General features: G+C 52.6%; 3 protein-coding genes across 4 annotated transcripts in view; 2 read left to right on the forward strand and 1 right to left on the reverse strand.

The window, feature by feature from the left end:
• Nucleotides 1–3971, forward strand: part of PAK2 (p21 (RAC1) activated kinase 2) — a 42473-nt gene extending 38502 nt beyond the window's left edge. For both annotated transcript variants that reach the window (XM_042024663.1, XM_042024664.1), the window contains exon 16: nt 433–3971. In XM_042024663.1, coding sequence (XP_041880597.1) covers nt 433–519 — 87 coding nt within the window. In that variant the 3' untranslated portion in view covers nt 520–3971. The remainder of the gene's footprint in view (nt 1–432) is intronic.
• A 4543-nt stretch (nt 3972–8514) lies between these two features.
• On the forward strand, nt 8515–11779 carry LOC121662870 (aquaporin-12-like). The gene is made up of 3 exons (XM_042024502.1): nt 8515–9409; nt 9841–9957; nt 10849–11779. The coding sequence occupies exons 1-3, from the start codon at nt 8803–8805 to the stop codon at nt 11028–11030; spliced, it is 906 nt and encodes a 301-aa protein (XP_041880436.1). The 5' UTR covers nt 8515–8802; the 3' UTR covers nt 11031–11779.
• Nucleotides 11780–13053: 1274 nt separating this feature from the next.
• On the reverse strand, nt 13054–16045 carry LOC121662871 (galactose-3-O-sulfotransferase 2-like). The gene is made up of 2 exons (XM_042024503.1): nt 15132–16045; nt 13054–14455 (listed from the first exon to the last, which is right to left on the reverse strand). Exons 1-2 carry the CDS (start codon nt 16008–16010, stop codon nt 13619–13621), a joined length of 1716 nt encoding a protein of 571 aa, XP_041880437.1. The 5' UTR covers nt 16011–16045; the 3' UTR covers nt 13054–13618.
• Between the last annotated feature and the right edge of the window lie 463 nt (nt 16046–16508).

Consider the following 16508-nt stretch of genomic DNA (forward strand, 5'->3'; position numbering starts at 1 on the left):
CTCCTTCACACAATGAGTGATCCCACTCCTTCACACAATGAGTGATCATCCCCACTGATGCTGTTCCTGGGGAGAGCAGTAGAAGATCTGAGGCAGATGATGCAGAGGCTTTCCCAGTAAAGCCAGCTGCTGCTTCTTATCTTTCTCTGACTATTTTTTGTTTAGATCTTTGTTTTGCTCACTGCAAGTGCACACATTTTCCAAAAACAGTGAGATATTCCAGGAGAAACTCCATTGGGCAAGGCAGTGTGAGCCCAGCCAGCTTGGGATCATTTTGTCCTTGTAGCCATCAGGAGAAACACATGAAACAAGTCAGCAGTTCAAATGCAGAGTCATTCCTGCTTAGCTCTGTAGAGACATGAATCCTGCTGGAAATCAAACTTTTAAAAGCATATCTTTCACTGATTCCTTGTGTTTGTGTCTTCCTGGCAGCATCCCTTCTTGAAACTGGCCAAACCTCTGTCCAGCTTGACGCCACTGATCCTGGCAGCCAAAGAAGCAATGAAGAGTAACCGCTAACATCCTGCCACAGCCTTCTTCCTTTTTTGTTTGTTTGTATTTTACAAATCTTTATAATATATGAAATTGTTACACTTCGGGGGGGAGGGAAGGGGTTTTTTGGGGGTGGGAAACATCTGCAAAAGGGAAGAAACTCTCATCCAGAAGACACCCAAAATACATTGTGGCGACTCTATAGAGATCCCTGTCTCGGGTCCAGAAGGAATTGAGGGCTGAATTATTGGCCTTTGTGGGTTTTTTTTATTCTGATTTTTGTTTCCCAGACAGCCCAGAAATGCCACTTGCTGTGCCCGGGGCTTTAAGGGGTTTTAACGACTTCGCTGTAACAGCTCCCGTTGTACCCTCTGGGTACTTTCAATACTTGAATGACAGATTCAAGCTTTCAGAGAGCAGTACTAATTTTACCTGCTGATCTCTTTGACTCTCCTCTTCCTCCCCTCTACCTGCAATCCCTGTGGGAAGCTCCCAGTGACCAGATTCACGGCAGGTGTGGCGAATGTGAAGGTACATCTTGCCCCTCATTGCTTTTTTGGATTAGCTGTCGCTGTACTGTAGAATCAACAACTCTGTTACTTAAGGAATCATAATGTATGGGGATGGTTTTCACTTTTTAAAATGAGTAAGGAGAGAGAGAGGGGGAAGAGAAGTATTCAGCTGTTTCTCATGCCTGTGCTCTGTGGACATTTTCTTAAAATCAAAAACGTGGCCTCTTTGTAGAACCTAATGATCGGTCAAGTCTTTGGATGTGGGTTATGGATGTGTAGGTTGGGGTCAGATACTTTATTTATGATCAAATGATCAGTTCTAGTCAGGGCAAGAAAAAATTCCAGCTGTCTTCCTGTCTGCTCTTTTTTCCCTGTTAGACTTGCTGGCCAGAAGCTTGAGGGATAAGGTGCTTGGTGCAGTGGGTGGTTCACAAACATGTATCTGTGCTCTGACTTGGGCTTTGGAAGTTATGCTGGTGCCTTTGACTTTTTTTATTTTACGTTTCCCTTCTTTGTATCAAATACATTTTTGTATATGTTGTAATTTCCCCCCCCTTCCCCCTGCCAAGCAAATAATGCATCAACCTATGGAGTTGTCAGAGTTTAAAGTATTAGAGCTATTTTTTTCCAGTTTTGTATGTGCTCCATTTGTACTAATGAAACCAGAAGAACAAATAACCAGATCTGAGGACACTGACGATACAGGATTTTGGAACCGTGATCTGAAGAGAAGATGATGAACACCTGGACATGCCAAAGTTGTGAGATGAAGCAGAGGGGAAGCAGTGCTGTCAGGCCATCGTGGGGCCTGTTGGACTGGCTGGTGTCACACTGATCCTTGGCACCAAGGACACTGTACCAGCCAGGATGGCTGCAGCCAACCCTTCAACACAACAAGAAGTGCCTCCTTCTGAAGGACAGCGACATCCTGAGCGGTTCAGTTCTTGGGGTGTTGCCAGGGGTGAGTTTAGCAGAGCCTGTGCCCCTTCTAGTGCTACAGTCTATGCATTTCAACCTCCCCAAAAGTGTTTCAGGAAGAGCCAAGTAGTACCAATGTGCCAAATGAGTCTGTGAAAGAACAACCATGACTTTAGTGGGATTGTATTGCATTCCCAGCGGGGCAGGGCCTGGGACAGACAGAGCTGTTGGTTGGGTGTGGACAGAGGACCCTGAATAAAAATTTTTGCACACTTTCCCAAACATTGCTGGCAGGGGATAGAAGTAATTTTCAGAGAATTTCAGTATCTATATAGAGAGAATGACATTTTGGGGACTGGTAGCCAAGGTATGACAGAACAAACTTCCAGGTGAGAGTGGCCAGGCAGGACAGCAGAGGCAGTTTGGGGGGATAGTGTAGGGGAGCAGGGCTGGGGTCTCACAGCTCCTGGGGATCGTGTGGGGCCACCAGGGTGCCTTGTTGGGCAGGTTCAGCTTGTGTTCTGCTCCTGGGTGATGGTTAAAATCTGTGTTGGGTGAATTATCTTAACTGCTCCTCACAGGGATAAATCTCTCTAGCTGCACGTGTAAGAACAGTTATGGCTTAAAATTTTAAATCCAAGGAAGTGTCTCATTCCAGGTAAGGAAATCCAAGTGCATTTCCCTGGAAAAAAAGTTTGTTATGAGTCATGGACACTGTAATCACCCTGGTTTGAGTGTGTCCTGGCTCTCTGGTCAAATGGAGCAGCGAGGAGGCTTGGCTGAGGAAAAAACCTGTTGTACCAATGGTTTGTCCATTGCTGGCAATGGACTTGGTGAAACTCCTTGTGCCAGAGTTAAACTGGGAGCTTTTCTTTCTTTCATCTTTTTGTTTTGTTGGGTTTTTTTTTAATGGCACAATCTAGATAAATTTAGCTGTTTTTAATAGAAAACAAGAAATCATAAGTAATTTTAACTTATTAGTTCACTTCTATTGGTGTATGAGAACGGTTTAAAACATCTGTTGCAAAATTTGTCCAATTTAGTCTGCTTAGGAGACAATTTCCAAAGATTCAGCCATCCTAATGCACAAAACTTGGCCCAATCCCGAAATTCCCAAATTGTGTGTGTGACCTGGGTGTTCAGCTCCGAGGCTGGGAAGTGCCAGCATCTCCCTGTCCCCACGCAGCTGTTCTGTGGGGTGGTTTCCATGGGGATCAGGGGTGGGGCTGGCAGGAGAGGAGAGGCAGGAGAAGGTTTTTGTGCTGTACTTTTGTGTCTGGAGGGTCGGGCATCACTTTTCTGAGGGTGTCTGCAAGGTGAGAAGCTCTGAGCCGTGGGTTTTCCCTGGTGGGAGCAGAGTGGAGTCCTTGAGTGGGTGCAGGGTTGTCAGCTCTGCTGTGTCACTGGGGCAGGTGGAGACCAGCCAGAGCTTGAGGAAAGGATGAGAAGGGACGAGTTGCATCCGAATTTGGGGATTCCTGTGCATCCCTCTTGGGTGCCCACCCAAGATCCTGAGTGGGGGTCAGCTGTGCACGTGATCCCTCTGAAGTGTCAGTGGCTGAGGTGCAGGTGTGCAGGGAATGTGAGATTCCTGGGATGTTGTTACCATCGAGCAAACCAGAGTTCTCGTTAAAAACAGCCGTGGGAATGTGCACTTTGCCCTGCCTTAGGTGTTAATGAGACTAATTGGAGCCTTCCCCCCTGGCTCTCCGTGCAGGGAGGTGCAAAGGTTTGGCTACAGCAGATGGGTCCCATTGTCAGAGGGGCTGGGGAGGGAGCAAAAACGTGATTAAGGGTCTCTGCAGCTGGAATTGAGTCAATAAATCTCTCTGGTCTGTTTTTCCCTCTGTTCCTTATGCTGTTGATGGGAATGGAAGTAGGTGCAAGCTTTCTTTTTATTTTTTTAACTGTCTTCAGATGTTAATGTTGCCTTTTGTGTAATTTAATCCCATTATGTTATTTAATTGTTACTGCAATATTAACTACTGTATTTGTTGACTTTGTTTAATAACTGTTCTTTCAGGGCTAGAAATAAACTTCTAAAAAACATTTGGGGTTTTTTCCCCCCTTTTCCCTGTCATGAGTTTATACCTTTGAAGACAAGAGTACCTGAAAGAGTTCACGTGTTGGTGTTTTACTGAGATTAACAGAATGTATTTGTAATTAAGCTTTTTAGGAATGCTTTAATGATGGTGGATGTAATTTTATGCTATACCAGCCTGTTTCTTGTAAAGTTTTATTATTCATCGGTGTCAGTACCAGCCTTGGGATCACCACAAGCTTTCCTTGCTGCTGTGCGCTGCTGGTGGATGGCTGTGCCTCCCAAAAAGCCTCTGGATTACTGGTGGGAGGAGAGCAGCTCTGGAACACCCTTTTCACCCACTGTGGGAGAGAGGTCCCTCGCTCTCCATGCCAAGGGAGCAGAGCAAACACCAGCCTGGCCCGTCCCAGCCGCATCTTCCACCATCCACTCACCAGTACTGGGGTGGCACTGACGGGCCCAGTGACCCTGGCACTGTGGTGATGATCCAGGAGCTGTTCCAACAGCTCTGCTTTATTGCACCATGGGTCCTACCCAGTATCCTGCTTATAAAGGTTATGGCTCAGGATCCATGGGAGCTGAGCTGTCCTGCTGCCTGCTGGGAAGATCTGGCTCCTGGGTTTGCACCGTCGCCGCTGACCAGCATTTGACCGTGGCAGTGAGGGCACTGGGTGCCAACAGCTCTCCGAGGACTTGGGATGAGATCCATGGTGCCTCTTGGCCTCCAAGGCTGCAGAGAGCCACTTCTGTTTTCCACTGAACCTACAAAAAGGCTGTGGGATATTGGCCTGCCAGTCCAGCTAAAGCCAAGGACAAGGAGGGTCAGTTGGTTCCGGGTGACGTTTCTGCCTCAGTCGTGAATGGTGAGGACTCGCCGTGCCCTGTGTTCCCTGTCTGCTACTGGGAAATGGGCTCTTCCCCTTTCTTGCATGTTGCACAGGCTTTGCTCATACCCTGACAGAGGGAAATGAAGAAACCACTTGTGCCCAGCAGCTGCTGCACCCAGACATGAGAATGTTGGTTTGCACGGAGCCTGTCTCTTCAGGGTTATCAGTTTGTTGTAGTATCTTTGTCTTTACATGTAATTGACCCTTTGTGCATTTAAACTGGTGATTTGGCATTTAATTTCTGGGGGAAGAGGGGACAGGAGGAGAAGGTGCTCAGTAGAACTCAGAATTATCAGGATTTTGGTACTTGAAGGAGAGCAGGGCTTTGGCTAATTTTGGCTTCCACGGCTGAAAGTTGCAAGTCCTGGATAAATCCTCCAAAGTCTTGTGTGAACTTGCTCATCCCTTGCATGTACCTACCCGAGACTAAACCCAAGGGCAGCCCCATTTTTTGAGATCAGTTTATTCAAGATTGGTATTTAAAATGCAGTGTATTTGGGGGCAGCAATTTGTCCCTTTCAGGGCTGCTGTTTGGCTGCAGTGAGTTACTGCAAAGCTGAGCACAGCTGTTTGGACTGCACCTGTAGCACACTGGTGAAAACCAGGGTGGGTGAAAAATGAGGATCCTCAATAGCAGAGGGTGTTTTCACAGTGGTGCCTGAGGAGCACTGTTGGGTATCAGTGCAGTTCCCGTGGCTCCTGTGCTGGTGCATGGTGGTGTCTGTAGATCCCTGCTTCCAGGCATTTGTACAGCTGCATTTTCCCCTTTTTTTAAAGAACTTGCATTTTGCTCTCAAGGTTATTTTTAATAAAAACAGCCGTCCTCAGTCACGTGAGAAAGCGATGTGAAAGTTTGCTGAGCTCGGCCAAACTCTGGGTGTTGCTCTCCAGATATGTGGAGGAAGCAGATTCTTCCAAGAGCTGTTTTCCCTACTGTGAATCCAACCTAAGGAAAGGTTTCTTTTCCTTGAGGGAGGGAAATACCACCAAGTGAGAACAATGACTTTCTGTGAGTTCTCTACCTGCAGCCTGTCAGGAGGGAGCAGGGCAGCACCGACACAGCTCCTTGTGCTTTTCCCAGCTGGTGTCTGCAGTGGGAATGTCCTCCAGCACATCATCACTTAAAATCGTGGGATCAGTAAGGTTGGGAAGGACCTTTAAGATCATCAAGTCCAATCCATCAAGATGTCAAATCCCAGCTGAGCTGAGTGTTGAAACAGCCCATAGGGACCGATGGGTTGGGTTTTTTAATGGGATTTTCCCAGTGGGAAGTTAGGGGTTGCTCATTCTCTTTCAGACACGTAACAGGCCCCCAGACTTGTGCTTTGGAGCTGTGTTGAGTCAGTGCAGAGGAGGCTGGGATGGGAAGAGCAGACAGTCTGTGTCAAGGCACAGATGGCTCAGTGCATGGGCTGCAGGTCCTGGTGTTTCCTGGAGGGTTGTGAGCAGTGAATCCAGCTTGGTACAACTGTGGATCAGCGCTGAGGGCACTGATGGGACTCGGGGCAGCTCCTTGGACTGGTCTGGAGGGGAGACATGCCCACACCTTCCTCAGGACAGATGCCTCCTGCAACTCCTTGAGCTTTCTAGAGTCAAGGATGACCCATCTTTGTTATTTTTTCCTCTCAGTGAATGCTTATTCTAAGGATTCAGGTCTTTTCAGGAAGCACAATTAACTCTTGGATCTCCTGGAACCCTTTTCCCTGCTTGACCACAAAGGGAAACCTGCCCTGGGTTCCTGCTGCCTTGTGGCAGCAGCTGGGAACAGCTGCTGGAAAGCTCTAATCCACCCCCTGCCCGCTAAAACTCTCCTTAAATAACCTTGTAACTCTTTTGTTCTGTAGCTGTTGCCTCTTGGAGGGTGAAAATAGCGAGGGAGCTCAGCTCTTGTGACCCTTCAGTGTTTTTGGGGAGTGTTTATTTTGCTGAACTCTGGAAGTGCCAACTTGTTCCTGTCCCGTGGCTAAACACCCCCCCCACTTAAAGATCTGCATTTTAAGCCCTGAAAGCAAGTTTGGTTTAGAGAGACACTGATGTTCCAGCTACAAAAAAGGGGGTTTTGGTGGGAATATTGGGATTTTTAGATCGTTTTTGTTCCTAGAAGAGCAGGCCTGCAAAGCTGTGTGGAGGCTGCTGTCAGCACTAACACAAATGAGGGAACGAGCCCCTGGCATTGTTTAATCCCATAGTTCTCCTTGGAATCAACAGCTCCCAGCTCCTCTCTCCAGCCTGGGTTAAATGTCCCACAACTGCAGGATGTGCCATGGGCAGAATTATAAGCAATGAGTGGGAAATAGCTTTTAAACCTTAGAACATTTATTTCCTAAGGCCCAACCCTTAGAATGCTTGAAAGGAAGGGAAAAATCCATTTCTGGGGAAAGGAAAAGATGCTGGAATTTCTTTCCCAGTTTTACCAGTCTGTGTCCCATAATCTGGTGGCTCTCTTCCAGGGGCTGGATTCAGGCTGGGTCCTCGTGAGGTTTTATTTCTAAAGAGAAAACTCTACTGGTTCTACTCTCAGGAACTCTGTGGTTCCTGAGAAACACAGAAGGAGGTGAAAAGAAATGAGGTGGATTGTGATGTCAAGTATTTTATGGTTGGTTCTGCAGTGATGAGTAGCTTTGGCCAGCACTTTGTTGCTGCCAGAGGCCAATTTTCACGAGGACAAAGTTACTAATTTATGAGACTCTTCAAGAATGTTTCATCTTCTGTTATTCAAGCCAAGTCATTTGTTCATTTGAGGTGAAAGATGGGTGCTTGTCCTGTCAGCTGCAGGGAGGATTGGGGTGAAAAGAGTTAAACTGGCGAGGTTCTGAGGCTGACCAAAAGCAGGGCAGTCTAGGGGGGGGAGGAGAGGAGGGTTTGGGTGATGGGTGGTTGGCAGCGTGGTCCCTCTCCTTGCCCACACCTCCCGTGGTTTGCAAAGCAAGCCCTGTAAGTGCCAGGGACCCTTCCCAAAACCACTCTGGGGTGGGCACTTGGGGATGGAAAGGAGGGGGAAGGCAGATGAGAGGAGGGACGGTGGTGCAGGGGGAGAGGCTGAGCTGTGGCCTTCACAGGCATCCCCACGATGTCGTGTTTCTTCTCTGCTGTCCAAGGCTGTTGGGGGAGAGGCTCCAATGCATTTGGAGTATCTGCTCCTGCTTTTCATGGCTTGAACTGTATGAAGAGCCTCATCCCTGCTCAAGTGCTGTGCTTCAAACCTGTGTTTCCTGGTAATTTCTTATATAAATGGCATGGGGGGGAAATAAAATGGCCCAAATCAAAGCTGTTGGCTCTTTGTGTGTGACGGGGCACTGAGAGGAGCTGGGTTACCCCAGCACTGCCTGCCCTGGGGGTGCAGGAGAGCCCCTTCTGCCTGAAGGGATGGGAAATGGGAGCTCAGGGTGGCGGTGGCACTTCTGGAGAGCAGGGAAATGACTCAGAAGATGCATGACGGGTTGTTTACCATGGATTCCCAGAGTGGTTTGGGTTGGAAGGGGCCTTAAACTGATCTCTTTCCACCCCCTCCATGGGCAGGGACTTCCACTATCCCAGGTTGCTCCAAGCCCCACTGTCCAACTTGGCCTTGGACACTTCCAGAGATGGAGCAGCCACAGGCATTGGAGCCAAGCAGAAAGAAAATGAAGTTTTTTGTTCCTTCTGGAAGAGCTGTCAGCTCTGGGGGGCTGCTGTGGGCTCCAGCTGTGACTGCTGGGGCTGGGGGCTCAGTGCTGGTGGAGAGAACACCGGGATTTGCTGGGACAAACACCTTGGTGGCTGCTGCAGCTGCTGTGAGTCCGGCAGCTCCCGTGGCACCGGCATTGCCCCGCGGGGGCCACACGTGTGGCCTTTCCCAGGCCTGTCGGGCTGTGCCACGTTTGCTTAGGCTTGGCTTTATAAAGAGGTGCAGGAGCTTCCTCTGCTCTGTCCCAGGTTTGGTCCAGACGCTGCCCCCAGCACAGCCTTCACTATGGATGGCTTGAATGTCTCCATTGCTTTTTTTTTCCTGGTTGTTGGGGTGTGCCAGCTGCTCAGGTGGCTTTCCAAGAGGCTTCTGTCCCCCGGAACACACGGCTGCCTTGCCAGGGAATTTGCTGGCTCGCTCCAGTTGTGCATGAGCTGCCTCGAGCTGAGGATGCTGATGGATATTGGCCCCTGGGGTGGTGGCTTTGGCCTGGACGTGGTCCTGACGCTGCTCTTCCTCCTCTCCGCTGTCCACGGCGCCTCTTTTGACGGAGCATCCGCCAACCCCACTGTGTCTCTCCAGGAGTTCCTGCTCCTCGAGTCCAGCCTGGCAGCCACGGTGGCCAAGCTGCTGGCCCAGGGTGTGGGCACAGGGACGGGCTGGGCTCTCACCTGGCTCTACTGGTCCTGGGAGCTGACACAGCTGCACTTCATCCAGCACCTGATCGCGCCCGAGTGCAGCTCCTCCATCCGCGCCTCCCTGCCCCACGCTGCCTTCGTGGAAGGCTCCTGCTCCTTCCTGTTCCACCTTGTCCTGCTCAAGGTGCGACAGAGTCACCCCCTGTGCCGGGTCCCTGCGCTGGCAGTGACTGTCACCTTCCTGACCTACACAGGTGAGCAGCACCGGCGTTTCTTTTTCCAAGTCGTTTGGAAAACTACCTCATTTGTGGGGGAGGAACAGCCCCTTTTTCATCTTCCAGGACTGGAGAGGTAGGGATTGATAAGGCTCCTGAGGTGTTTGTTTTCTGTTCTTTTGGGGAATATTCATTGTGGGATGAAGATGGCACTTTAGGGTGTCTGGGCTGCAGGTGAATGTCAGCTCACAGCCATAGCTCAAGACCGGGATCACTTCCCTGGAATGTCCCCTACTGCAATCCCTCGGTCCTGCACTGAGCTTTTTCCACTTCCCACAAAGCTCAGGATGATGAGGGTGGGATTTCCCCGGTCCAAGAGCTGACCCAGGCAGGCAGGAGGGGTCACAGCCCTCTGTCAGCGTTCCAAGGGATGTGGTGGGACTGTTGGCCACGTTTCTCTTCCCACACAGCTGGACCGTTCACGGGGGCCATCTTCAACCCTGCCCTGGCCACAGCCACCACCTTCCACTGCTCGGGGAACAGCTTCTGGGACTACATCCAGGTTTACTGGCTGGGGCCCCTCGCAGGTGAGATCTTCCCAGGGGGCAGGAGCTGGGATGGGGGCAAGGCAGAAGTGCTCAGTGTAACATGGACTGTTCTGGCAAAGGGCTGAACTTGGGGTTGCCAGTGGCAAGTGTCATTTTTCATCCTGCCTCACTGTCTCTGGGGTCATCTCTTTGCTATCCAATGTTTTTAAAATGCACCTTCTGCACAGTACAGGGGCAGAAATCTCCCTGAAGCTAAAGTCCAGGGGAGGTTTAGTGAAGGGTAATGGCAGGCTGAGTTATGCTTTGGGGTTGTCCTCAGCTCCAGGATGGTCATGGGGAGCTGGATGTGTGCTGAGAGAGGAGACAAGTCCCTGAGGGTGGAGCCAGGTGGGGGTCGGGCTCTGCTGCCAGAGAACAGCGATGGAACAAGAGGAAACGGCCTCAAGCTGCCCCAGGGGAAGTTTAGGTTGGATATTGGGAAGGTCTTCCCTGAAGGGTGGTCAGGCACTGGCACACTCTGCTGAAGGCAGTGGTGGAGACACCATCCCTGCAGGGGTTTAAAAGCCATGTGGATGTGGCACTTGGGGCATGATTAATGGACTCTTGGCAGCACTGAGGGAATGGCGGGACTCAAAGGGCTCAGAGGGCTTTTCCAACCTTAATGATTCTCTGCCAGAAAACCACTGGGGTGGCTGATGGCCCTTTTGGGTCAAAACAAGCCTTGTTTATTATGTTAAGGACACAGTGGTTAAATTCACCTTAAAGCAGCACAGCGAGGGTCCCCCAGCTCTCAGTGGGGACTTCAGTGGTGCTGAGCTGCCTTTTGGTCATGGTGAAGGTTGTGACAAGGAGCCAAAACCGCTGCTGAGCCGTGGGGAGGGTGGAGATGCTCAACAGAGCGCTCGGAGGGGGTCTGTGCTCTCATTCCAGGGATGCTCGCTGCCCTCCTGCTCTTCCAGGGCAACATCCCACGCCTCTTCCAGAAAAACCTTCTCTACAGCCAGAAGAGCAAATACAAGGTGCCCAAGGCAAAGGTGACAGCACAGGCGGAGAGTGACAAACCCCAGCAGAAGAGGAAAGCTGGGAAGAGCAACTCGGAGCCCCGTGCCTGAGCCCAGGGGTCCTGGCTGCCCTTTTCCTGGGAAAGGGTTTCCCAGTGTGGAGGATTTTGCTGCTTGTTCAGTCCTTAAAGCATCACAAAGGAAGCCCTTGCAGGATGCCTGAGCCCCCGAGCTCCTCTGGGAATTTTGGGAGAACCTGAAATATTCCAGGCCCACATTGCTGCCTCAGAGAGAAAACTCTGAACACTTCTGCACAAATTGCTGGTTGTCTTGTGGGCCATGCCACGGGCAGGCTTGAGCAACTGGGGGTTATTGCATCGTGCAACGCCTGAAATAACCCCACTGGGTCTCTTGCAGCCCTAAAAACAAAGTATAAACCAGTGATTGCCTTGGGCACTTGGGATGGGAAGGAAACAGGCTTTGAGCTTTCGAGTTATTAATGGATACTGGTTAAAAATTGGTGGGGTTTGAGTTAAACTTGACCTGAAGTCCCTGAACTGCACAGGCTAAACCCAGCAAGTCTTGGAGAGGAATTAAAAATGTTCCAAGGCAAGAGAGTTCACTGGCCACGGGAGACCCTGCTCCTCTGGGGATGTGCTTAGCCTGGGTTCTGGTGCTGTAAAACATCAAGAAATGGTGCACAAAGGGTCTGTGGTTAGAAAAAAAAAAAGAGACCCAGGCAGCTGCTGTGGTTGAGCAAGTGGATCCCTGGGCTCTGCTCCGTGTCTACGTGAAATACTCCTAACTGTAAAATTACGGTTTGTGGAAAAAAATAATAAAAATAAACGCTGTGGTTGGCATTTGAGTGAGTGATGTCCTTCCTGTGAGGAAAGGGAGGGAGTGTGGGGGGAAACACCTGCTGGGAACAGGGATATCCCCGGGCTGTGCTGGGGCCAGGGCACCCCATGGGAGCCGCACGCTGGGCGCTCCTCAGGGAAGAGCACAGGACCTTGTGATGCTCTGGCTGTTCCAGTGTCTCTGCCCTGGGTCATCTTGGCAGGAGCTTGAGCAGGAATGACCTGCTCCTATTTCCTGAGGTGCAAACAGGGAATAAGGAAGTGGCACCCAATTAAAACCCGGAGTGGAAGTGTCAGATGCAGGTTTGGTACCCAGTGTCCAGCCCTGCTCCTCCCTGCGCTCTGCTGTGTCCATGGAGGACAACCCCAGAGTGCTGCATGGCCTCTGGGCTGCCCATCCCAGTTGAGTTCCTCTGGGATTGCCCTCTGGAGGGATGTGCAGGTCCCCCAGGAACCCCAGACCTCTGAACCCATGAGCCCACCCCACATCCCAACAGGAGAAATGAGGGAAGGGACCAACACAGCAATACATGGATGTGCCTCAGAGATGAAACTTCATGGAACACGCAGCACCCCAAAACCGTGGAGCAAACTCCCCAAATGGTGCCCTCTCCTTGTCCCTTGGCACTGTCCCGGGAAGGGACTGGGAGCACAGTCTGGCTTTTTTCCTGGCTAAACTGAACAGGAGGCCTTTGGGTGGAAACTGAAACCTTTGAGGCTCTTTGCACCTGCCCCAGGGAGAGCCTGGGATGCTCAGATCCCCTGGGCAATTTTTCTGGAACCTCTTTTGGTTTGGAAACCGTGCTGAAAAGACAGAGATGAGGCCTCCATTCTTCCCAGCTGATTTGCTGGCTCTGCTTTTGATTCAAGGAGAAGTGTAGGATGAGAAAAGTCAGGCCAAGTTGCCCTCCATGAGCCATTCCTGTGGGATCTTTCCCCGGGCAGAGTATAGGATACTCGTGGGTTGGGATATCCGGCTGCAGAGAGGCTCATGAGGTGTCTCCCTGTCACACAGGGGTGGAACTTGAGTCTGACACTGCAGTGTCTGTATCAGCTCCAGAGTAGGACGCTGATCCTATAAATGCAGCATCCAAAGGCAGCTTGGAACCACAGTCAGGGCAAAAAAATGCTGGGGCTCCCTATTTTCCAGTTTGGTGGGGTTGGTTTTTTTTGCTTGGTTGCTTGGTTGGGGGTTATTTTTGGTGATTTTTTTGTTGTTGTTGTTTGGGGTTTTTTGGGATTTGGTTTGGGGTTTTGTTTATTTTTTTTTCTTTTGCTTTTCAGGACATTTTCAGACGTTTGGGGTGTGCTTCTGTGGCTTTTGGGGAGGTCATCTACAGGGCAGACTGATGTAAATAAGGGGAATTTAAGGAGTGACAGTGAATGTTGTTATTTTTAATTAAGAGGCTGCTTTTCCAGCGTGGTAACGGAGCAGGGGAGAGGTGCAGCTGCACAGACAGACAGATCCATTGCCAAGCTGTAAGTCAAACTCCACAGCTCTGATTTACAGCTTGGCCCTGTTCTGTTGCAGCCTCTGGTGCGGGGCCGAAGATTTGGGCTGCTCTCCTGGATCTGCTCCTCGCTGCTGGAGCCGGTGCTGTGCTGAGGCTTCAGCTGCTGCCTGGGGGGATTCCCCTGTGGAAAAGTCCTGTCGAGCCCCTGCTCCAGCCCGTCCTGCTCCCGCAGAGCGCAGAGCTTGTGCTCAGGGGTGCACGGACAGAGGTGACCGGGCTGGCGTGGGCAGCACCCCCAGCCCGCCGGTGCCCCCCGGCCGGGAGGGCTGAGCCCCGCTGTCCCCAGCAGGGGCGGATGGAGAAGGATGCCCGGAGGGGCCAGGGGGGCTCAGTTTCGGGTGGCCTCCTCGGAAGGGGCACGGTCCGCCCGGGGGTTCTCGGGGGGCTGCGGGGAGAACTGCTTCTTGTACAGGAGGCTGCTGTACTGCAGCTCCGGCGTCACCAGCCGCCGGCACGTCCGCTCCAGCTCCTGATCCAAGCCCTCCTTGAGGTTATAGCCCAGGATCCTGGCCGCGCCGTGCTGCAGCGGCCGCAGGGAAGAGTCCTTGATGTCCTTGGGGACCACGCTGCCCGTGCCCTGCAGGCAGGTCCGGGCCAGCTCCGCCTGGCGCTCCCGCAGCGCCTGCACCTCCCGCCGCATGCGCTCCCGGCCGATGTCCCGGTCGATCCTTTCCCAGAAGGTCCTGTTAAAGTGGGTGTAGATTTCCCAGTCCAGCCTGTTCCAGGCCTTTAGCTTCTCCACGACGCTGTCCGGGAGGGGGGACTTGGTGCTGCTGTCCCTGGAGTTGAGCGGGAAGGAGATGACGCTGTCCAGGTCCCAGCACAGCATCTCCTTCAGCAGCACCATGGACTCGTCAAAGTACTCGGAGATGAGCAGGAAGTCGAAGGACGCCTCGATGGCCTTCAGCATGAGCTGCACGCGCCCAGGGGACACCTCTCCGTCGGGGTTGAAGCCGAAATCGAAGGTCATGAGGTTCCTGGCGTAGTGGCGGTCGCCGCTGGTGGGGTTGTAGTAGCGGTAGGGCTGGCTGAGGAACTCCTCCAGGCTGCGGACGCGCGAGAAGGCCGACGCTCCCTTGTAGTACACGAAGGAGGACTCCATCAGCTGCACAGGGTTCCTCAGGATGGAGAAGTAGACAGCAGAGCTGGGCACCACTTTCTGCACCTGCAGAGGAGAAGAAGAAGGGTTTAAAAGGGGGGGTAGGGAGAATGGATCCTCTCGCCCACAGGGCTGGTGAGCAGAGGCACCCGCTGGGGCTGGAGATGGTGGGTGCTGGGGAGGATTTCAGGGTGTAGCTCATCAAAGGAGCTGTGGGGAGCTTTAGAAGAGTCACACGGGGAGAGCAGTGACCAGAGCTCCCCACAATGGGCTGCCACAGCTGCGTGGCTGGGCTGGGATGGAGATACTGCCCGTCTTCTTCCCTTTCCCCATGCCCACCTGTCCTCAGGTGGCATCCAGAGGGGTGGATGCTGAGCACTGCTGACCTGACCTGGTGCCCTTTGGCTGTTCTTCTCTTGCAGCTGGTCCCCTCTGGACCTGTCCAGGGAGCAGGACATGTCCCAGGGCCCACCAGACAAGAAAGAGATGAGAGTTGCTGCCTGCTACAGATGCTGTCTCCCATCTTGCCATGGGTCACAGCAAAGGGATTCATCAAACCTGCTCACAAAAGAGCAGGATCTCATCTCAGGAGATGTCAGTGACGTGCCAGGTACCTGTGGGCAATCCTGGCTCTCTTTAGTTCATCCCTGCAGAGTTTATGTGCTTGACAGGTGCCCCTCCTTGTGCCCCATGAGCCCCTGTCCCCCTGCCCCACTCGTCCCTCTGAAGGGTTTGCCCGTACCTCCGGCTGCAGGAACCGCATGTGGTGGCAGAGGATGTTGAAGCGCCGGGGGCTCTGTGGGGAGAAGCCCTGCACGAACCTGGCCAAGAAGTGGTGTGGGTAGTTGAGCTGGAAGCCCCCGCCGAGGGGGAAGGCGAAGGTGAGGTTGTGCATCTCCCCGAAGCGGAACAGGATGTTCATGACAGTGCTGCTGGCGCTCTTGTGGACTTTCAGGAAAACAATGTCAGTCTTGGGCTTGCACGTCTTCCCCTGAGAGGTGACCCCTGTGGCCTGCTGACCTTCTCCAGGTGTCACCTCCTGGGCCTTAAAGGCTTCTGTCCAGTTTGGGGAAAATGCTGTCTCCAGGTCTGTTTTGTAAGAACCCTCTGCCTGCAGAGGTTGAGCTGAGTTTGGGACAGGCTGTGTAAATGAGGTGCCCCTCTCAGGGTGGGGAGAACCCACGGCTCGAGGCTGAGTCTGGCTCTGTACCTCCACCTGCGCCATTCCAGGTGGGGACATTCCCCTCTGCTCCTCCGTGCTCAGCCTGTTTGCAAAGACGATGAACTTGCTGGTGACAGCTTCTGCCAAAACTGCGGCGATCCTCCCGGGAGGGCTCGGAGAAGGACTTTCTCTGGCTGCTTTTTCCAGGCCTGGAAGCTGGGGTTTCAGCTCTGTGGCTGACAGATGGGCTTTCTCCTTCTCCCTGCTCTCCTCAGGCTGCTGCATCTGGTGCTCCCCTTGGCTGCTTTCCGGAGGGGTCTCCTTGCTGAAGTACAGGTGCATCCTGAAAACATCCTCAGCTGGAGCAGGGTCTGGCACAGCTTCCCTCTGCCCCTGTGGGGAGTCCTCCTCCCACAGCAGGTCGGGGCTGTGGAGGGCAGAGCTGAGCTTGTGGCCCATGGTCTGCTGCAGGCCACGCTCCAGCTCACACTGGCAGCTCCTGTGACAGGGAGGGCACAATACTCAGCTGCAGGAGGTGGGAGGACAGTGCAGAGGCAGCTCCTCTGCAGCCCACAGAGCCCCCTGAGCCCCCCCCCCCCCCAAGTCACCCCAAAACGTGTTTCCCTCTTTTCTTGGGGTGGGTGGCATTGCTGATGGGTGTAGGGGCTTCACTGCTGCCCTGGAGGGTGGGAGTGGGTGCAAGAACTTGGGCTTGATCATCTTGGGGGTCCTTTACAACCTTAACGATTCTATGAGGAAGAGAAGGACAGGGCAGCAGTGATGTGGCAGTGTCTCTGTCTTCCTGGAGCATGATGGGCTGGTGGAAGGGGCAGAGCAAGAGGAGGCAAGGAGAGAGAAGAGTCGGTAGCCTGCAGAAGAGCTGGAGGAACAATTGCAGATAACCCCAGACTGGGAGGACTGGGCTCAAGGGCTGTGGGGTTTTGTGGTGAGCCAGGA

This window comes from Corvus kubaryi, unplaced genomic scaffold (assembly GCF_017639235.1).
Source record: "Corvus kubaryi isolate FWS band 111438036 unplaced genomic scaffold, C.kubaryi_AGA036_p1.0 37264, whole genome shotgun sequence".
NCBI classification, from domain to species: Eukaryota; Metazoa; Chordata; class Aves; order Passeriformes; family Corvidae; genus Corvus; species Corvus kubaryi.